The following is a 12,389-nucleotide window of genomic DNA, read 5'->3' on the forward strand; positions in this document are numbered from 1 at the left end:
TATTTCCAAATGCTCATGACAAACATGCATGTGGAAAAACAGAGAATTATGCTGCATGTTTGCATTTAGTTTTATACAAAATGTTTTTTTTACATTCTCAAATTTTGATGCAGAAGTTCAAAAGTGCAAATCAGAAGAGAACATTTGTGAAAGCAATATGGAAATTACCTCTAATGTATATCTGAAGTCTATAGCTTATATCTTAACCAAAAACAAAAGAAATCTTTTTTTAAAGAAAGGGTTGAAACCAATTCATTGGCTTTTCTTGCAGGTGAACGTACCTGCAGCTCCAACCAGTTCACCTGCCCCACCTGGTACCCCGGCCACCCGCGCTGTGTGCCCCTCAGCTTTGTGTGTGACGGGGAGAAAGACTGCGCCAATGCAGCTGATGAGCTCCACAACTGCCCCAACCGCAGCTGCCACATGAACGAGTTTGCCTGTAACAACGGGCTTTGCATCTTCCTCCCATACCAGTAAGTGAGGGTTCTGCGTGTGCATGTTTTGTGTGTGTGTGTGTGTGTGTGTGTGTGTGTGTGTGTAGGGAGGTAAACACCATGTCCAAGAATGTTAATCTAGTGCATTGTGTCCTTGTGGAGAAAATTACTCTCAAGAATGTGAATACAGAGTACAGTTTTGAATAGACAGTATGCTGGATATTGCACATTGTGCTCTTTAGCCGCCATGGCATTCATCAAAATTCAATGCATTCCTGTTTGACAGGTAAGCTTCAAGGTCTTAATCCAGCCTTCATCCATGTGTTTGTCCTTTAATTCCCGCTGGTGACTAAGTGGTTCATAACCTCAGGCAAGGCTTCAAGAAGTTAGTTGGCTTGCATGTGTTATATACACAGCAACAAATTTCCATCTTAACAAGTCATCTACTCTCATATTGACTCATAAAAGGTTGCTGTTTTTTGAAACAAGTGAGAAAAATCTGCCAGTGGGATGAGCTTTTTGTTTCCAATGCAGTTTTCCTTGTTTTAAGATTTTTTTCTGGCAGCAAACATAAATATGTTGTCGCAAGGCAGAATAAAGCAGATCAACTGACTAGGATCAAGAAAATAACATATGACTCAAAAATTGATCAGCATTGGAAACAACTGGGAGTATCTCATCCCACTGGCTGATTTTGCTACTTGTTTTCAGAGAAAAACAAAAAATTTCAAGACTGAATGTGACACTAAATGGGTTAATATGCAGATTTTCTGTACCCAGACATTAATGTTAATATTCTATTAATATTGAATGAAATGTAATGATTTGAATTAAATTCCCCCACCTCCCTGCCAGCTGTGACCGCGTCAACGACTGTGGGGATGGTAGTGATGAGTTGGGCTGCATCTATGATACATGTACCAGCAACCAGTTCACCTGTGGCAACGGAGCCTGCATCCCCATTTACTTCACCTGTGATGGGGACAACGACTGCACGGACGGGACGGACGAGGCAGAGAGCCTGTGCACCACGCCCCAGCCCACCTGCGCCCCCCAGCAGTACATGTGCAAGTCAGGCCAGTGCATAGACATCAACAAGGTGTGCAATGGACAAAAGGACTGCCAGGACAATAGTGATGAAAAGGGCTGCGGTAAGAGGCAAACAGAGACAAGAAGATGTTGTGACATTCTCGCATGATGGACATGTGGCGTCTCTCTCAGTGTCAACCTTTTGAAAGCCATCATAAATGAAAACGATGATGCTTTTAATAGACAGAAAACAAGCAAAAGGCTTTCATTCCAAAATGGATTATTCTATTGTTATTATGATATGTTAAATTCATCATCCACTTCCCAAAATTTTGAGGATCCAGTTGGTAAAGAGTAATTTTTAGGGGGGTAACTGTCACTTCTTTCAGATAATGGTTCGCTTATTTTAGAGGGAATCTCCTCAGTTTGTAAGAGAGCACAACTGTGCCATGGATTTTTTTTTTAATTGCCCCTGTGCTCTTGTTGAAGTTAATGTTGAAGTTATGTTACTATCCATCATCTGACTTTAGTATAGCTGTTGCACTTGGATTGTTTTAGCTCTTTAAAGTCTTCTTGATTTGTGCATGCTTGCTTTCAGATGTCTCACATACACAAGTCATCATTTATTTATGTCACCTCGCCTTCCTGTCTTCTTTACCTCTACTGTCCTCTGCTCTTTCTAGGTATCAACGAGTGCCGTAACCCCTCAGTCCACAAGTGTGCCCAAGTCTGCACCGACACTCTCACTGGCTACTACTGCTCCTGCAACCCCGGGTACCGCCTCATGCCAGATGGCAAGGCCTGCGACGATGTCAACGAGTGTCTCGACACACCCGCCGTCTGCAGCCAGATCTGTGAGAACGCAGTCGGCTCGTACCACTGCAAATGCGCCCCGGGGTACATCCGCGAACCGGACGGACGCACCTGTCGCCACAACAGCGGCATCGCCCCGTACCTGTTGTATAGCAATCGTTACTACATCCGGAATTTGACCACTGATGGGTCATATTTGAGTGTCGTCCTGCAAGGGTTGTCCAACGTGGTGGCTTTGGATTTTGACCATTATGAGAAGAGGCTGTATTGGTTGGACGCAGGGGTGGGTAAGATAGAGAGAATGCGTTTTGACGGCAGTGACAGGGAGACATTGGTGGACCACAACGTTGGTGGTGTAGAGGGCCTTGCATTGGACTGGGTGGGCAGGTGAGTCATGATAGTTCTTTAGTGTGCTATTAAGTGATAATACAACTGTGAGGAATGATGTAAACTGGCTGTCTCAAATACAACTGCAGAGACGGCAAGTGAAGGCATCTTTTGTGTCTGCTACAGGAAGCTGTACTGGGTGGACAGTTACTATGCCTCAGTTCATGTGATGGAGCTGGATGGGCGCTACAAGAAGAAGCTGCTGGCAGGAGCCATCCCTGGAGATAATGCCACTTACATCATCACCCGACCCCGAGCTGTGGCTGTCAACCCCAGATATGGGTATTGATATGCATACACACACACTCACCATGCTGTATTTACTTCTGCCTCAGTTAGGGGTTTCCTCCATTTCCTAGAATTACGTTCAACAATACCTAGATGAGGGGCATTTTTTTTTGTAGCCAACTTCTACTACTTACTGAAAATACAACATGTCTTGCAGATGTGTTGCATTGTGGTCTTGTTGAATCAGTATCTCTGGCTCGTCTACGACAGATTTCTCCCTGTATGATTTTTGCACATCGGTGCAGTCTAAAAAGAAGCTCTTTCTCTTTTATTCTAATGCACTGACACTAAAACTGGGTGTTTACTGATAATGTTTTTTCACCAAAAAGCATGAAACCCCATTTGGCCAATTATCCACAGGAATTAAAAAAAAAAAAAAAAAAAAAAAATACACCATTAAACCACAAAACAGTGCCAAAATAGAAAGCACATTGTCAGTGAGCTTTGTGTTTCAGATTGGATTTTTGCCCATGTTTGATCATTTCCCTGTTCTCTCCACTCCTTTTCTTTTTTTTTCCAGGTGGCTGTATTGGACAGACTGGGCTGACACTGCCTTCATTGGCAGGGTTGGCATGGATGGCACCAATGCCAGTGCCATCATCACTACCAAGCTTGAGTGGCCCAGTGCACTGACCATTGACTACACCACCAACAAAATCTTCTTTGCCGACGCCCACCTCAATTTCTTAGAGTGAGTTGGAGAAATTCATTGATTCATTTTGACTGTGCTGACATGGGCAGCGTGTTGAAGATATACTGTATGATCAGCCACAGTATATTATGTGTACTGTACTCATTGCCTGACATTTTATCTAGGGAAGTCATACTGAAATTCAGTCAATGTAAAATAGCTCCCAGCTAATATAGGAAAACAGAAATTGACCCCAGTAATAATATTTCTTTATTAGTCCCACAGTGGAGAAATTTCAAGCATTACAGCAGCAAAGTGAATAGCAAAATATGAAGCATAATTTACATTATAAACAGTATAAAGAGATAATAAATAGCAAAGAGCAATATAAACACTATAAACAAGGAATATAGAAAAAAATAGAAATATGAACAATTTAAACAGTAGTTTTTAAAGAGAGGAGCAGTCTACTTTCCCACAGGACTGTATTTGGTCTTTCATAAAGTTCAGTGAAGATCCAGCAGAAGCCAAATGTGGTTTGTCCATTCACAGATATGTTTCCAGTTGTTAAAGACAGAGCTGCAGGGCAAAACACAGACTGATTAGTTGAACTTTTGTTTTTTGTCTTATTGTATATTAGCAAGTGCCATGACTAGCCTCTTTTGTTTGAGGAGTTATGCCCTTGGAACCAAAGAGCACCTTTTTGATGCATCAGTGAAATACTAAAATGTAAACCTAACACTCTGGACCATAATATCATCTTTCTCCAGCTTTGCAGACATGAATGGCCAGAATCGCCACCGGGCCATCGCCGGCTCTCTCCCCCATGTCTACGCTGTTTCCCTGTTTGAGGACTGGGTCTACTGGACCGACTGGAACACACACACTGTGGAAAAGGCCCATAAATACACTGGTGAACAGCGCACAGTGATGGGCAACAACACACACCGGCCTTACGACATCCACGTCTATCACCCGTACAGACAGCCTCGCAGTACGTAACTTTGACCTTTGACCTTGACCTTATGTTTACACCCTTGCTTTGTTGTGCTTGCATCCCCAAGAGCTTGTTCTTGCTAAGGAGGACCATACAGCAAGGATTGTGTTTAAGTGGAGTCTAATTTATTTCAGCTGTGCCATCAACACAGCCTATCACAAAGTGCTTGATCGAGTCAAGAAATGATGAAATAGGTATAAATAAAACAAAAAAATTTTTTTAGAAGAGTCAACACACACAAATCCTTTTGTTATAAAATAAAAAAAAATGCTCGAAATTTGGCTTGCAAGTCTGCACAGCACATATAATGCACATCATACACATGAGTGAGCCACTCATAACGTAATTTACTGCATTATGGGGTCACTCCAGTCAATTGACTTTTTTTTGCCTTTTTATCAATGTATTTTCCCAGGTGACAGCCCATGTTCTTCCCATCACCTGACCTGCAGTCACATGTGTCTAATCGCCCCTGGTGGACTCAGCGCTACCTGCGAGTGTCCAGATGACTTCATAGGCATTCACCTGGGCTTCAAAGTCCAGTGTGTGGCCGACTGCTCCAGCACACAGTTCCGTTGTGGGGACAATGAGAAGTAAGTCTGATAGAAAATCCCTTTTGTTTACAATTAAGTTTTCACTGTTCACTTCCATTCATCAGGTCAATTGTAAAATTTGAAATTGCAAATAAATCCTGGAAATGTATGGACAAAACATCCACATAATCATAAATGATGTGCATATAAACACACACTGGAGATAGTAAATCTACAGTAATGTTATTTCACATAAAATAATAGCTGACATTGAAAACATCACTTCATCAGAGTAGGGACACAGAAATTTAGAATAAATAAAGCAAAGGTAACAGATTGCAAACTGAAGAAACTGGGCATGACTGGAAAATATACATTACAACATTGTGGTCATTGTGGTGAGATTACTCAATAATTTATATTGTTATGATTATATCATTTATGACCATATATTGGTATTTCAGAAATTGATCTCAGTCGTTGGCTTATTTAATCATATGTAGTGTATGACAATGACAGTAAGTTGAAAAAAAAAATACCCAAGATAATACTATCTTGGGAGTTAGGGGACATCAACTGCAGCTAACCATGGGAAACCATAAAGATGGAGAAGCCACAGATGGGTGTGATATGCATGTCAGGAATTTGACAGGTGGTGCTAGAAAACGCATAACCTCAGCTGATGCAGAACACTGCACCGCTTTGGTTGTCTGCCTGAATGAGCTCATAGGCTCCGCTTCATTTGTTTTACATTTGTAATTCCTCAAACCCTCTTCTCCCTGTCTAGGTGTATTTCTATATGGTGGAAGTGTGACGGCCACTCTGATTGTGGCGACGGCTCAGATGAACCTCAGACCTGCCCACCGCGCTACTGCCGCCCCGGCCAGTTCCAGTGTCAAGATGGCAACTGCACCCATCCTGGCTTCCTCTGCGACAGCGAATCAGACTGTCCTGACGGCTCAGACGAGGACGCCGCTCTCTGCAGTATGACACACACACTCAGCACAACTTTAAGTAGCTCACATCAAATGATGTGTATGAAATTAATTAGCTGGCTGCGTGCATCTTTTCTGCTGAAATACAACAGTTAAACCTCACTGACATGAGTTAACTTAATGGGTTAGGGTTTTTCTCTTTGGTTTTGACAGCTATCATCACAGGCTCAGGCATCCAGCATTAGGCGGGTTTACCCTCGTGAGAAGCGCTCACACTTTTTTGCTCAGTCTGGGCAGGAGTTTGAGTCTGCTTAAGTTTTCATACTAAAGTCAAGCTTTATTGTGTCCTGCTAGGTGACCATCGATGCCAGGAGAACCAGTTCCAGTGCAAGAACAAGCAGTGCATTCCTGTGTCCTTGCACTGTGATGGAGTCGACGACTGTTCAGATGGCAGCGACGAGGACCCAGAGGGATGTGCCCAGAGGACCTGCCGGCCGGGGGAGTTCCAGTGTGCCCAAGGCCGCTGTGTGCCATCTAGCTATGTGTGTGATTTTCAGGATGACTGTGGAGACGGATCTGATGAGATCCACGAAATCTGCAGTAAGTGGGACATGAAGGGACGGCAGGTGTGAATCAAGACAGGAGCACACTACCCAATATTTCTGTCTCTTGTAGTGGTCATTATGTGATATTGGGCATTCAGAGTGGCCAATCAATATACATCATCTTTCACAAATCCACATGCGACTGTATTGCCCATACTATGAGTTTATTTGTGCTTGTTTTACCTAATTCAAGAGGCACTGACTAACTTTATTCACTTTCCCTCCATCTGCCGTGCCGTCTTTCCTCTGCTTTCCCTGTTTCTCCCACTTTGCCACCTTTCCCTCTCTTCTACATCTGTCTCTGTGTCTGTCTCTCTCTCTCTGTCTCTCTCTCTCTCTCTCTGTCTTCTCTTCCCAGCGGGTCCAGACTATAAGTGCGATGCAGACACTGAGTTCTCCTGTGAGACCAACTACCGCTGTATTCCCCTGTCGGCCCGCTGTGACGGCACCAATGACTGCATTGACAACAGCGATGAGAAGGAATGTGGTTAGTGTGTTTGTGTGTGTTTGTGTATGTGTGTGTCTGCATGTGTTACAGCCTTGTGTGAAAGTGAGCAATAGAGAGGAAAGAGGCATTTGAATGTGTGTGTGTGTGTGTGTGTGTGAACAATTAACCATGCCCTTTTTGTTCAGTGACCAAACATTGATAGCTTGTTCAATTGACTCAAATGACAGACAAAATGTGTGTGAGTGTGTGTGTGCGTGTTGAGGGCAGATAAGAAACGCAGACACACCCTTGATTTAAAAATTGGGATACAAAAAACTCTGGTTGTTTTATTTATTTGTTTAGTTATTTATTTACCTTTTTCCACATAATATTACTGACTCATTAACAAAATTGTAAGTAGAACCTGCCATGTACCACTTTACAGATCATACAGAGCTATGCAAAGTGATCTATTAGTTTGATCACTTTGTTTTTCTCAGTCCCTAACATATACCCTTGACTTTGTCCTCCCCACACAGAGCAGGTGCCCTGCGACCCTCTGGGAGATTTCCGTTGTGACAACCACCGCTGTGTCCCCATCCGCTGGCAGTGTGACGGCAGCAACGACTGTGGCGACGGTTCTGACGAGAGGAACTGCCGTGAGTAACACACTGACTCACATTCAGCTTCACTCTCGCCTCTATATCCATCTATCCTTGTCACCATTACTTTGACCTTAAAGTCACAATGACTCAGTCCCTAAACTATAAATGCCAAGGATTTACTAAATTTAGATTTTTTTGAATCCAATTATTTCTACACACTGGAAAACTCTGTCATCAATCAGATGTCATGGTGTCTCTGTAGGCCTGAACAATAAAGTCTTCATCTGTAGGGTATAATCACCTCAATTCAGTGGATGTCTGTGTGTGTGTGTGTGTGTGTGTGTGTGTGTGCTCAGAGCCAAGGCCTTGCACAGAGAGCGAGTATCGCTGTGACAACAAGCAGTGCATCCCTGGGAACTGGGTGTGTGACCATGACAACGACTGCGGGGACAACTCAGACGAACGAGACTGTGGTGAGCGTGCACACACACACTTAATTCCTCGTAATATACTTTTAGTTTCAAATGCACACACACTCACACACGCAGCCTAATGCCATACAGTGCACAAGGACACGCATGAATGAATGCATGCACTCACACAGATTCAAACACTGACATGGATACATGCATATTGCCTCAAAATATTGCTCCTGTTCACAAACACTCCCACACACAAACACAGCCTCAGAATGCTTTTTCCTCTGTTAGACAAGCAAACACACTTTAATGTCCCGGTTTCTCTTTCAGAGCTGCACACGTGTCGCCCTGGTTCATTCCAGTGTCAGTCGGGTCACTGTGTCCCTGCCGCTCTGCAGTGTGACGGCCGGCCCGACTGTCAGGATCTGTCAGACGAGACCAGCTGTCGTAAGTAAACTCCATCAAAACAACACACTTATTATTGCCAGAAACACACCTGCAGCACATTTTCATTCTCTGTCAACAAATCCTTCCCTTTTTGTCCAATCTCTTCTAGCCACTCGTTACCCAGGGGGCCGTTGGTGCCCTCTGCACCAGTTCCAGTGTGGGAACCGTTTGTGTGTGAACCAGGGCTGGGTGTGTGACGCGGTGGACGACTGCGGGGACGGCTCTGATGAGGAGCTCACTTTGTGCTGTGGGTCACTTTGTGTATTATGCATAACAAACAATACTTCTATATGTTGTGCAGTCAGGAACACACATGGACACGCCTACAGGTGGTCATACATGCATTGTGGTACACATTTCACACATACTTTTTAGACATGCACATACAAACACAGTTATGATAAGTATATGACCCTTGAGGACCCTGTGGTCTTTCTATGAAATGGATTGACTTAATGAATGTGACGATGAAATCCATAATGAACATCCCTTATTAATTTTACTTCAGTCAAGTCGGAAATGTGTAAATTAAGGGTTAAAAACTGTTTTCTTAAGGCAATAGGATGGCCCTAATTCAGACGTGTGCATGTGCGTGTGTGTGTTTGTGTGTGTGTGACCAGTCAACATCACCTGTGAGATGCCGTCCAGGTTTCGCTGTGCCAACGGCTACTGCATCTACTCTGGTCTGCTGTGCAACAAGAAAGACGACTGTGGAGACGGCAGCGATGAGAAGGAAGACCTCTGTATGACACACACACGCGCACACACACACCACATGCACATAGGCTAAACATATGTACTGACTGACAGATCATCAATTTCATCACAAATAAAAAATGAGGCAAACGCAGTACACAGGAATATGGGAAGACATAAACACAGAGATAAGCGGATATGCAAACATGCACAGGCAGAAGTACATAGATAAACACTTACACATGCACGCACATTGATGCTGTGCTCTCATGCATCCAGATACACATAAACATTCATCAGAGTGCAGCTGATGACAGAAAGCCATCAGGTTCTGTTAGGGTGATCTCATAAGATTGAGCCCTCGTAGTTCCTCTATTCAATAACTGAGAGGGAGAGAGGAGCGGATTAAGTTGCACCTAAATACTTGGCATGTGTTCGAGGCGTGGTCTTTGTTCCCAGACTTAGTTATACAAGTTTATTTACACACAGCCTTAACCTGATCTGCACTAGGTTTAGCCTTCGTGATTTCACCACAGCTCATCAGTGTCTGGAATCACTGGGGATGAGCACTAATGCCTCCTGAACCTGCCCTCATATTCACAGGCCAGAGATACGGGAAACCCCAAATCGATGTCAGCGCATCAGGCACAGGACAAAAAGCCCAAAACTACAACATGAAGAGGATAAGAATTTAGTCTTTTTTGTGGAATTGTTGCACAATTGTTGCACAATCAGCTTAAAAATCAATCAGAGGAAATTGTTTCAGGAGGAGATTTAATAGTTTTGTGGAGAGCAGAGGTAGCTAGTCTAAGTTATAAAATAATAAGGGTGCATCTGTATTTGAGTGTTTGAATGTGTGGGAGCCTGCATATTTGTGCTAATGTGTGCCTGTGCGGATTTCCGTTATATGAAAAGGAGCGTGGGTGGTCCACTTACCTGTAGTGGTTATTTTATTTTATTTTATTTTTATTTTTATTTATTTTATTTTTCCACACAGTAAGAAAGTAGAGAGGCAGAGAGAGCGAGCTCTGGATTCATCACACACATTTCCAAAGACATGTTTTTGACAGTTTGACAATTTTATTTTTTATTGCTGTGTCCTTCCCAGGCCGGGAGCCGACGCTGCCACCGTGCACGTTGGATGAGTTCAAATGCAGCAACGGATACTGTGTGGCCCTGCCGTACGTGTGTGACCACAATGACAACTGTGGGGACCTCACCGATGAGCTGGGCTGCAGTAAGTTCAGCTGTTTCCTCTGGCAAAAAAGCCCTTTCTGGCAGCATATTGTCATACAGTCATACAGTGTAATGTCAGCTGTTAAATGACTATGAAAAAGTCATTTTGTATCATCTCAGAACTACAGATTTTCAAAATATACCTGACTAATAACTAAATATCTTAGATAAGATGGTGAAATCGTGATAATGTCTATGACAATGATTAAAAATCTCTAATTACTGAGATGTGCTTTTCTGCTTATGTCACTGTAGCATTTAAACTTCCTACTTCTTTCTTTTTCATTTCACATTTTCATACTTTTAATGGTGGACTGTTCTATGAGGGGGTGGGATGACATAGCTGGACAGAAATATCCTAAAATTGATTTATTCAAGGCAACAAGGAGTCTTACTTGCAGGCTATTAGTGAACAACCCTATCAGTGAAAAACATTTTTGTTTCACTGCATCAAAAGCAAACAGCTCTTTGGCAACTTTGGCTGTTATCACACTCTGTCCTGGTGGTGATGGAGGATGTGGTTTTTGTTGTCTGCCTTCAGATTTTGGTCATGATCGCAACTGTGATGAGAACAAGTGCCAACATGAGTGCACCAACCTGAACGGCACCGGCTTCATTTGCTCCTGCAGGCCGGGGTACAGGGTGGACCCAGACAACACCTACAGCTGCCTGGGTACATACACACACACACTCACACACACACACACACACACACACACACACACACAGGCATGCAAACACAGGAGCTGTAGACCACCGGACTGAACACTCATGCATCTAAAATAATATCTCCACTGCAGTGAGAATGTTGCTCTTGGCCTCCTGAATGTATTCCTTTATTGCGTGCACACATACACACACACACACACACACACACACACACACACACACAGGGGTAAACACATCGACAACATTCCACTCATAGCACCAGCTAGTAGATATAAACAAAATAAATATTTCATATGATTTTTAACAGGACCACTGCTTTCCTCCTGTCTTCGTCATTCAAATTTTCCATGTTGAAAAACAACTCAAGGCAACACAGGCTTTTACAGATCTGACTGGAGGGCCTGCAGAGCACACATGAACACAAGTGGGTCATTTGTTTTGTAAAGGTGCATAGCTGCCTGAGAGAGCAAAACATTCCAAAACGTTATCTTTCCAGCTTGGATTAAAATTGTTACCTGATGTTGGTGACTAAATCTTTGAAACATACACCTGATAAAGAAGGACGGTTTGGCGGGGCTCTCTGATTGGGTACCTGACATTGAACCCGGCCCATGAGCTTTGTTACATATATATCCCTTTTCCTTTCACCAAGTGCCAAAAATGTAAACTTTAAAAAATTGGACTAATTTGTAAGATTGCTAATCATTAATAATGAACCTTGCTTTCATATCATAAATATTTTGTTGCAGTAGGTTTCAAGTTTTTCATGCGTCTGATATGTCATTTTGGAATGACATTTTGCTATGAAGCCATATGTGAAACCACCATTTTGTGCAGAGTAACTCTTAATTCTCTGAGTTCGATTTCATTTTCCTTAATTTATTTGTTTTTGTTTGTTTGCTTGTTTTTGATACAGGGTTTTTATTTTCCATGATTTTTTTTAATGAAAGCACAAATAATACCATAGTCATAACATTTGCAGAATGATTTAACACTGTCCTATTTCATTTTTATTATCAGCTCTCATTTATATTACATACACCACAGACTATTAAACTGCCATAGTAATAAACCTACATCCACTATACCTCTTTAATAGTCTTAATATTGGTTGCTGGTAAAGATGGGAAGGAATGTTGCAATAATACAAAAAATATTATCTTAAGGCATAAAAATCTAAAACCTCTATGTAGTTTGGAAAAACACTTTGTAGAATGTGAATATTTCTTCAACCTTAT

At 42.6% G+C, this 12,389-nt stretch overlaps 1 protein-coding gene across 1 annotated transcript in view; it reads left to right on the forward strand.

Annotated features, from left to right (window-relative positions):
* lrp2b (low density lipoprotein receptor-related protein 2b) overlaps positions 1-12,389 on the forward strand; it is a 50,549-nt gene that overhangs the window by 29,072 nt on the left and 9,088 nt on the right. Inside the window, exons 49-65 of the mRNA XM_030078647.1 lie at positions 272-473; positions 1,290-1,585; positions 2,147-2,663; positions 2,790-2,945; positions 3,472-3,642; positions 4,353-4,576; positions 4,995-5,172; positions 5,900-6,096; positions 6,402-6,647; positions 7,011-7,139; positions 7,619-7,738; positions 8,041-8,157; positions 8,434-8,550; positions 8,660-8,797; positions 9,171-9,293; positions 10,355-10,483; positions 11,024-11,155. Of these exons, the coding sequence (XP_029934507.1) occupies positions 272-473; positions 1,290-1,585; positions 2,147-2,663; positions 2,790-2,945; positions 3,472-3,642; positions 4,353-4,576; positions 4,995-5,172; positions 5,900-6,096; positions 6,402-6,647; positions 7,011-7,139; positions 7,619-7,738; positions 8,041-8,157; positions 8,434-8,550; positions 8,660-8,797; positions 9,171-9,293; positions 10,355-10,483; positions 11,024-11,155 (3,192 nt within the window). The remainder of the gene's footprint in view (positions 1-271; positions 474-1,289; positions 1,586-2,146; positions 2,664-2,789; positions 2,946-3,471; positions 3,643-4,352; positions 4,577-4,994; positions 5,173-5,899; positions 6,097-6,401; positions 6,648-7,010; positions 7,140-7,618; positions 7,739-8,040; positions 8,158-8,433; positions 8,551-8,659; positions 8,798-9,170; positions 9,294-10,354; positions 10,484-11,023; positions 11,156-12,389) is intronic.

The sequence above is a fragment of the Myripristis murdjan genome, chromosome 19 (genome assembly GCF_902150065.1).
Source record: "Myripristis murdjan chromosome 19, fMyrMur1.1, whole genome shotgun sequence".
Classification (NCBI taxonomy): Eukaryota; Metazoa; Chordata; class Actinopteri; order Holocentriformes; family Holocentridae; genus Myripristis; species Myripristis murdjan.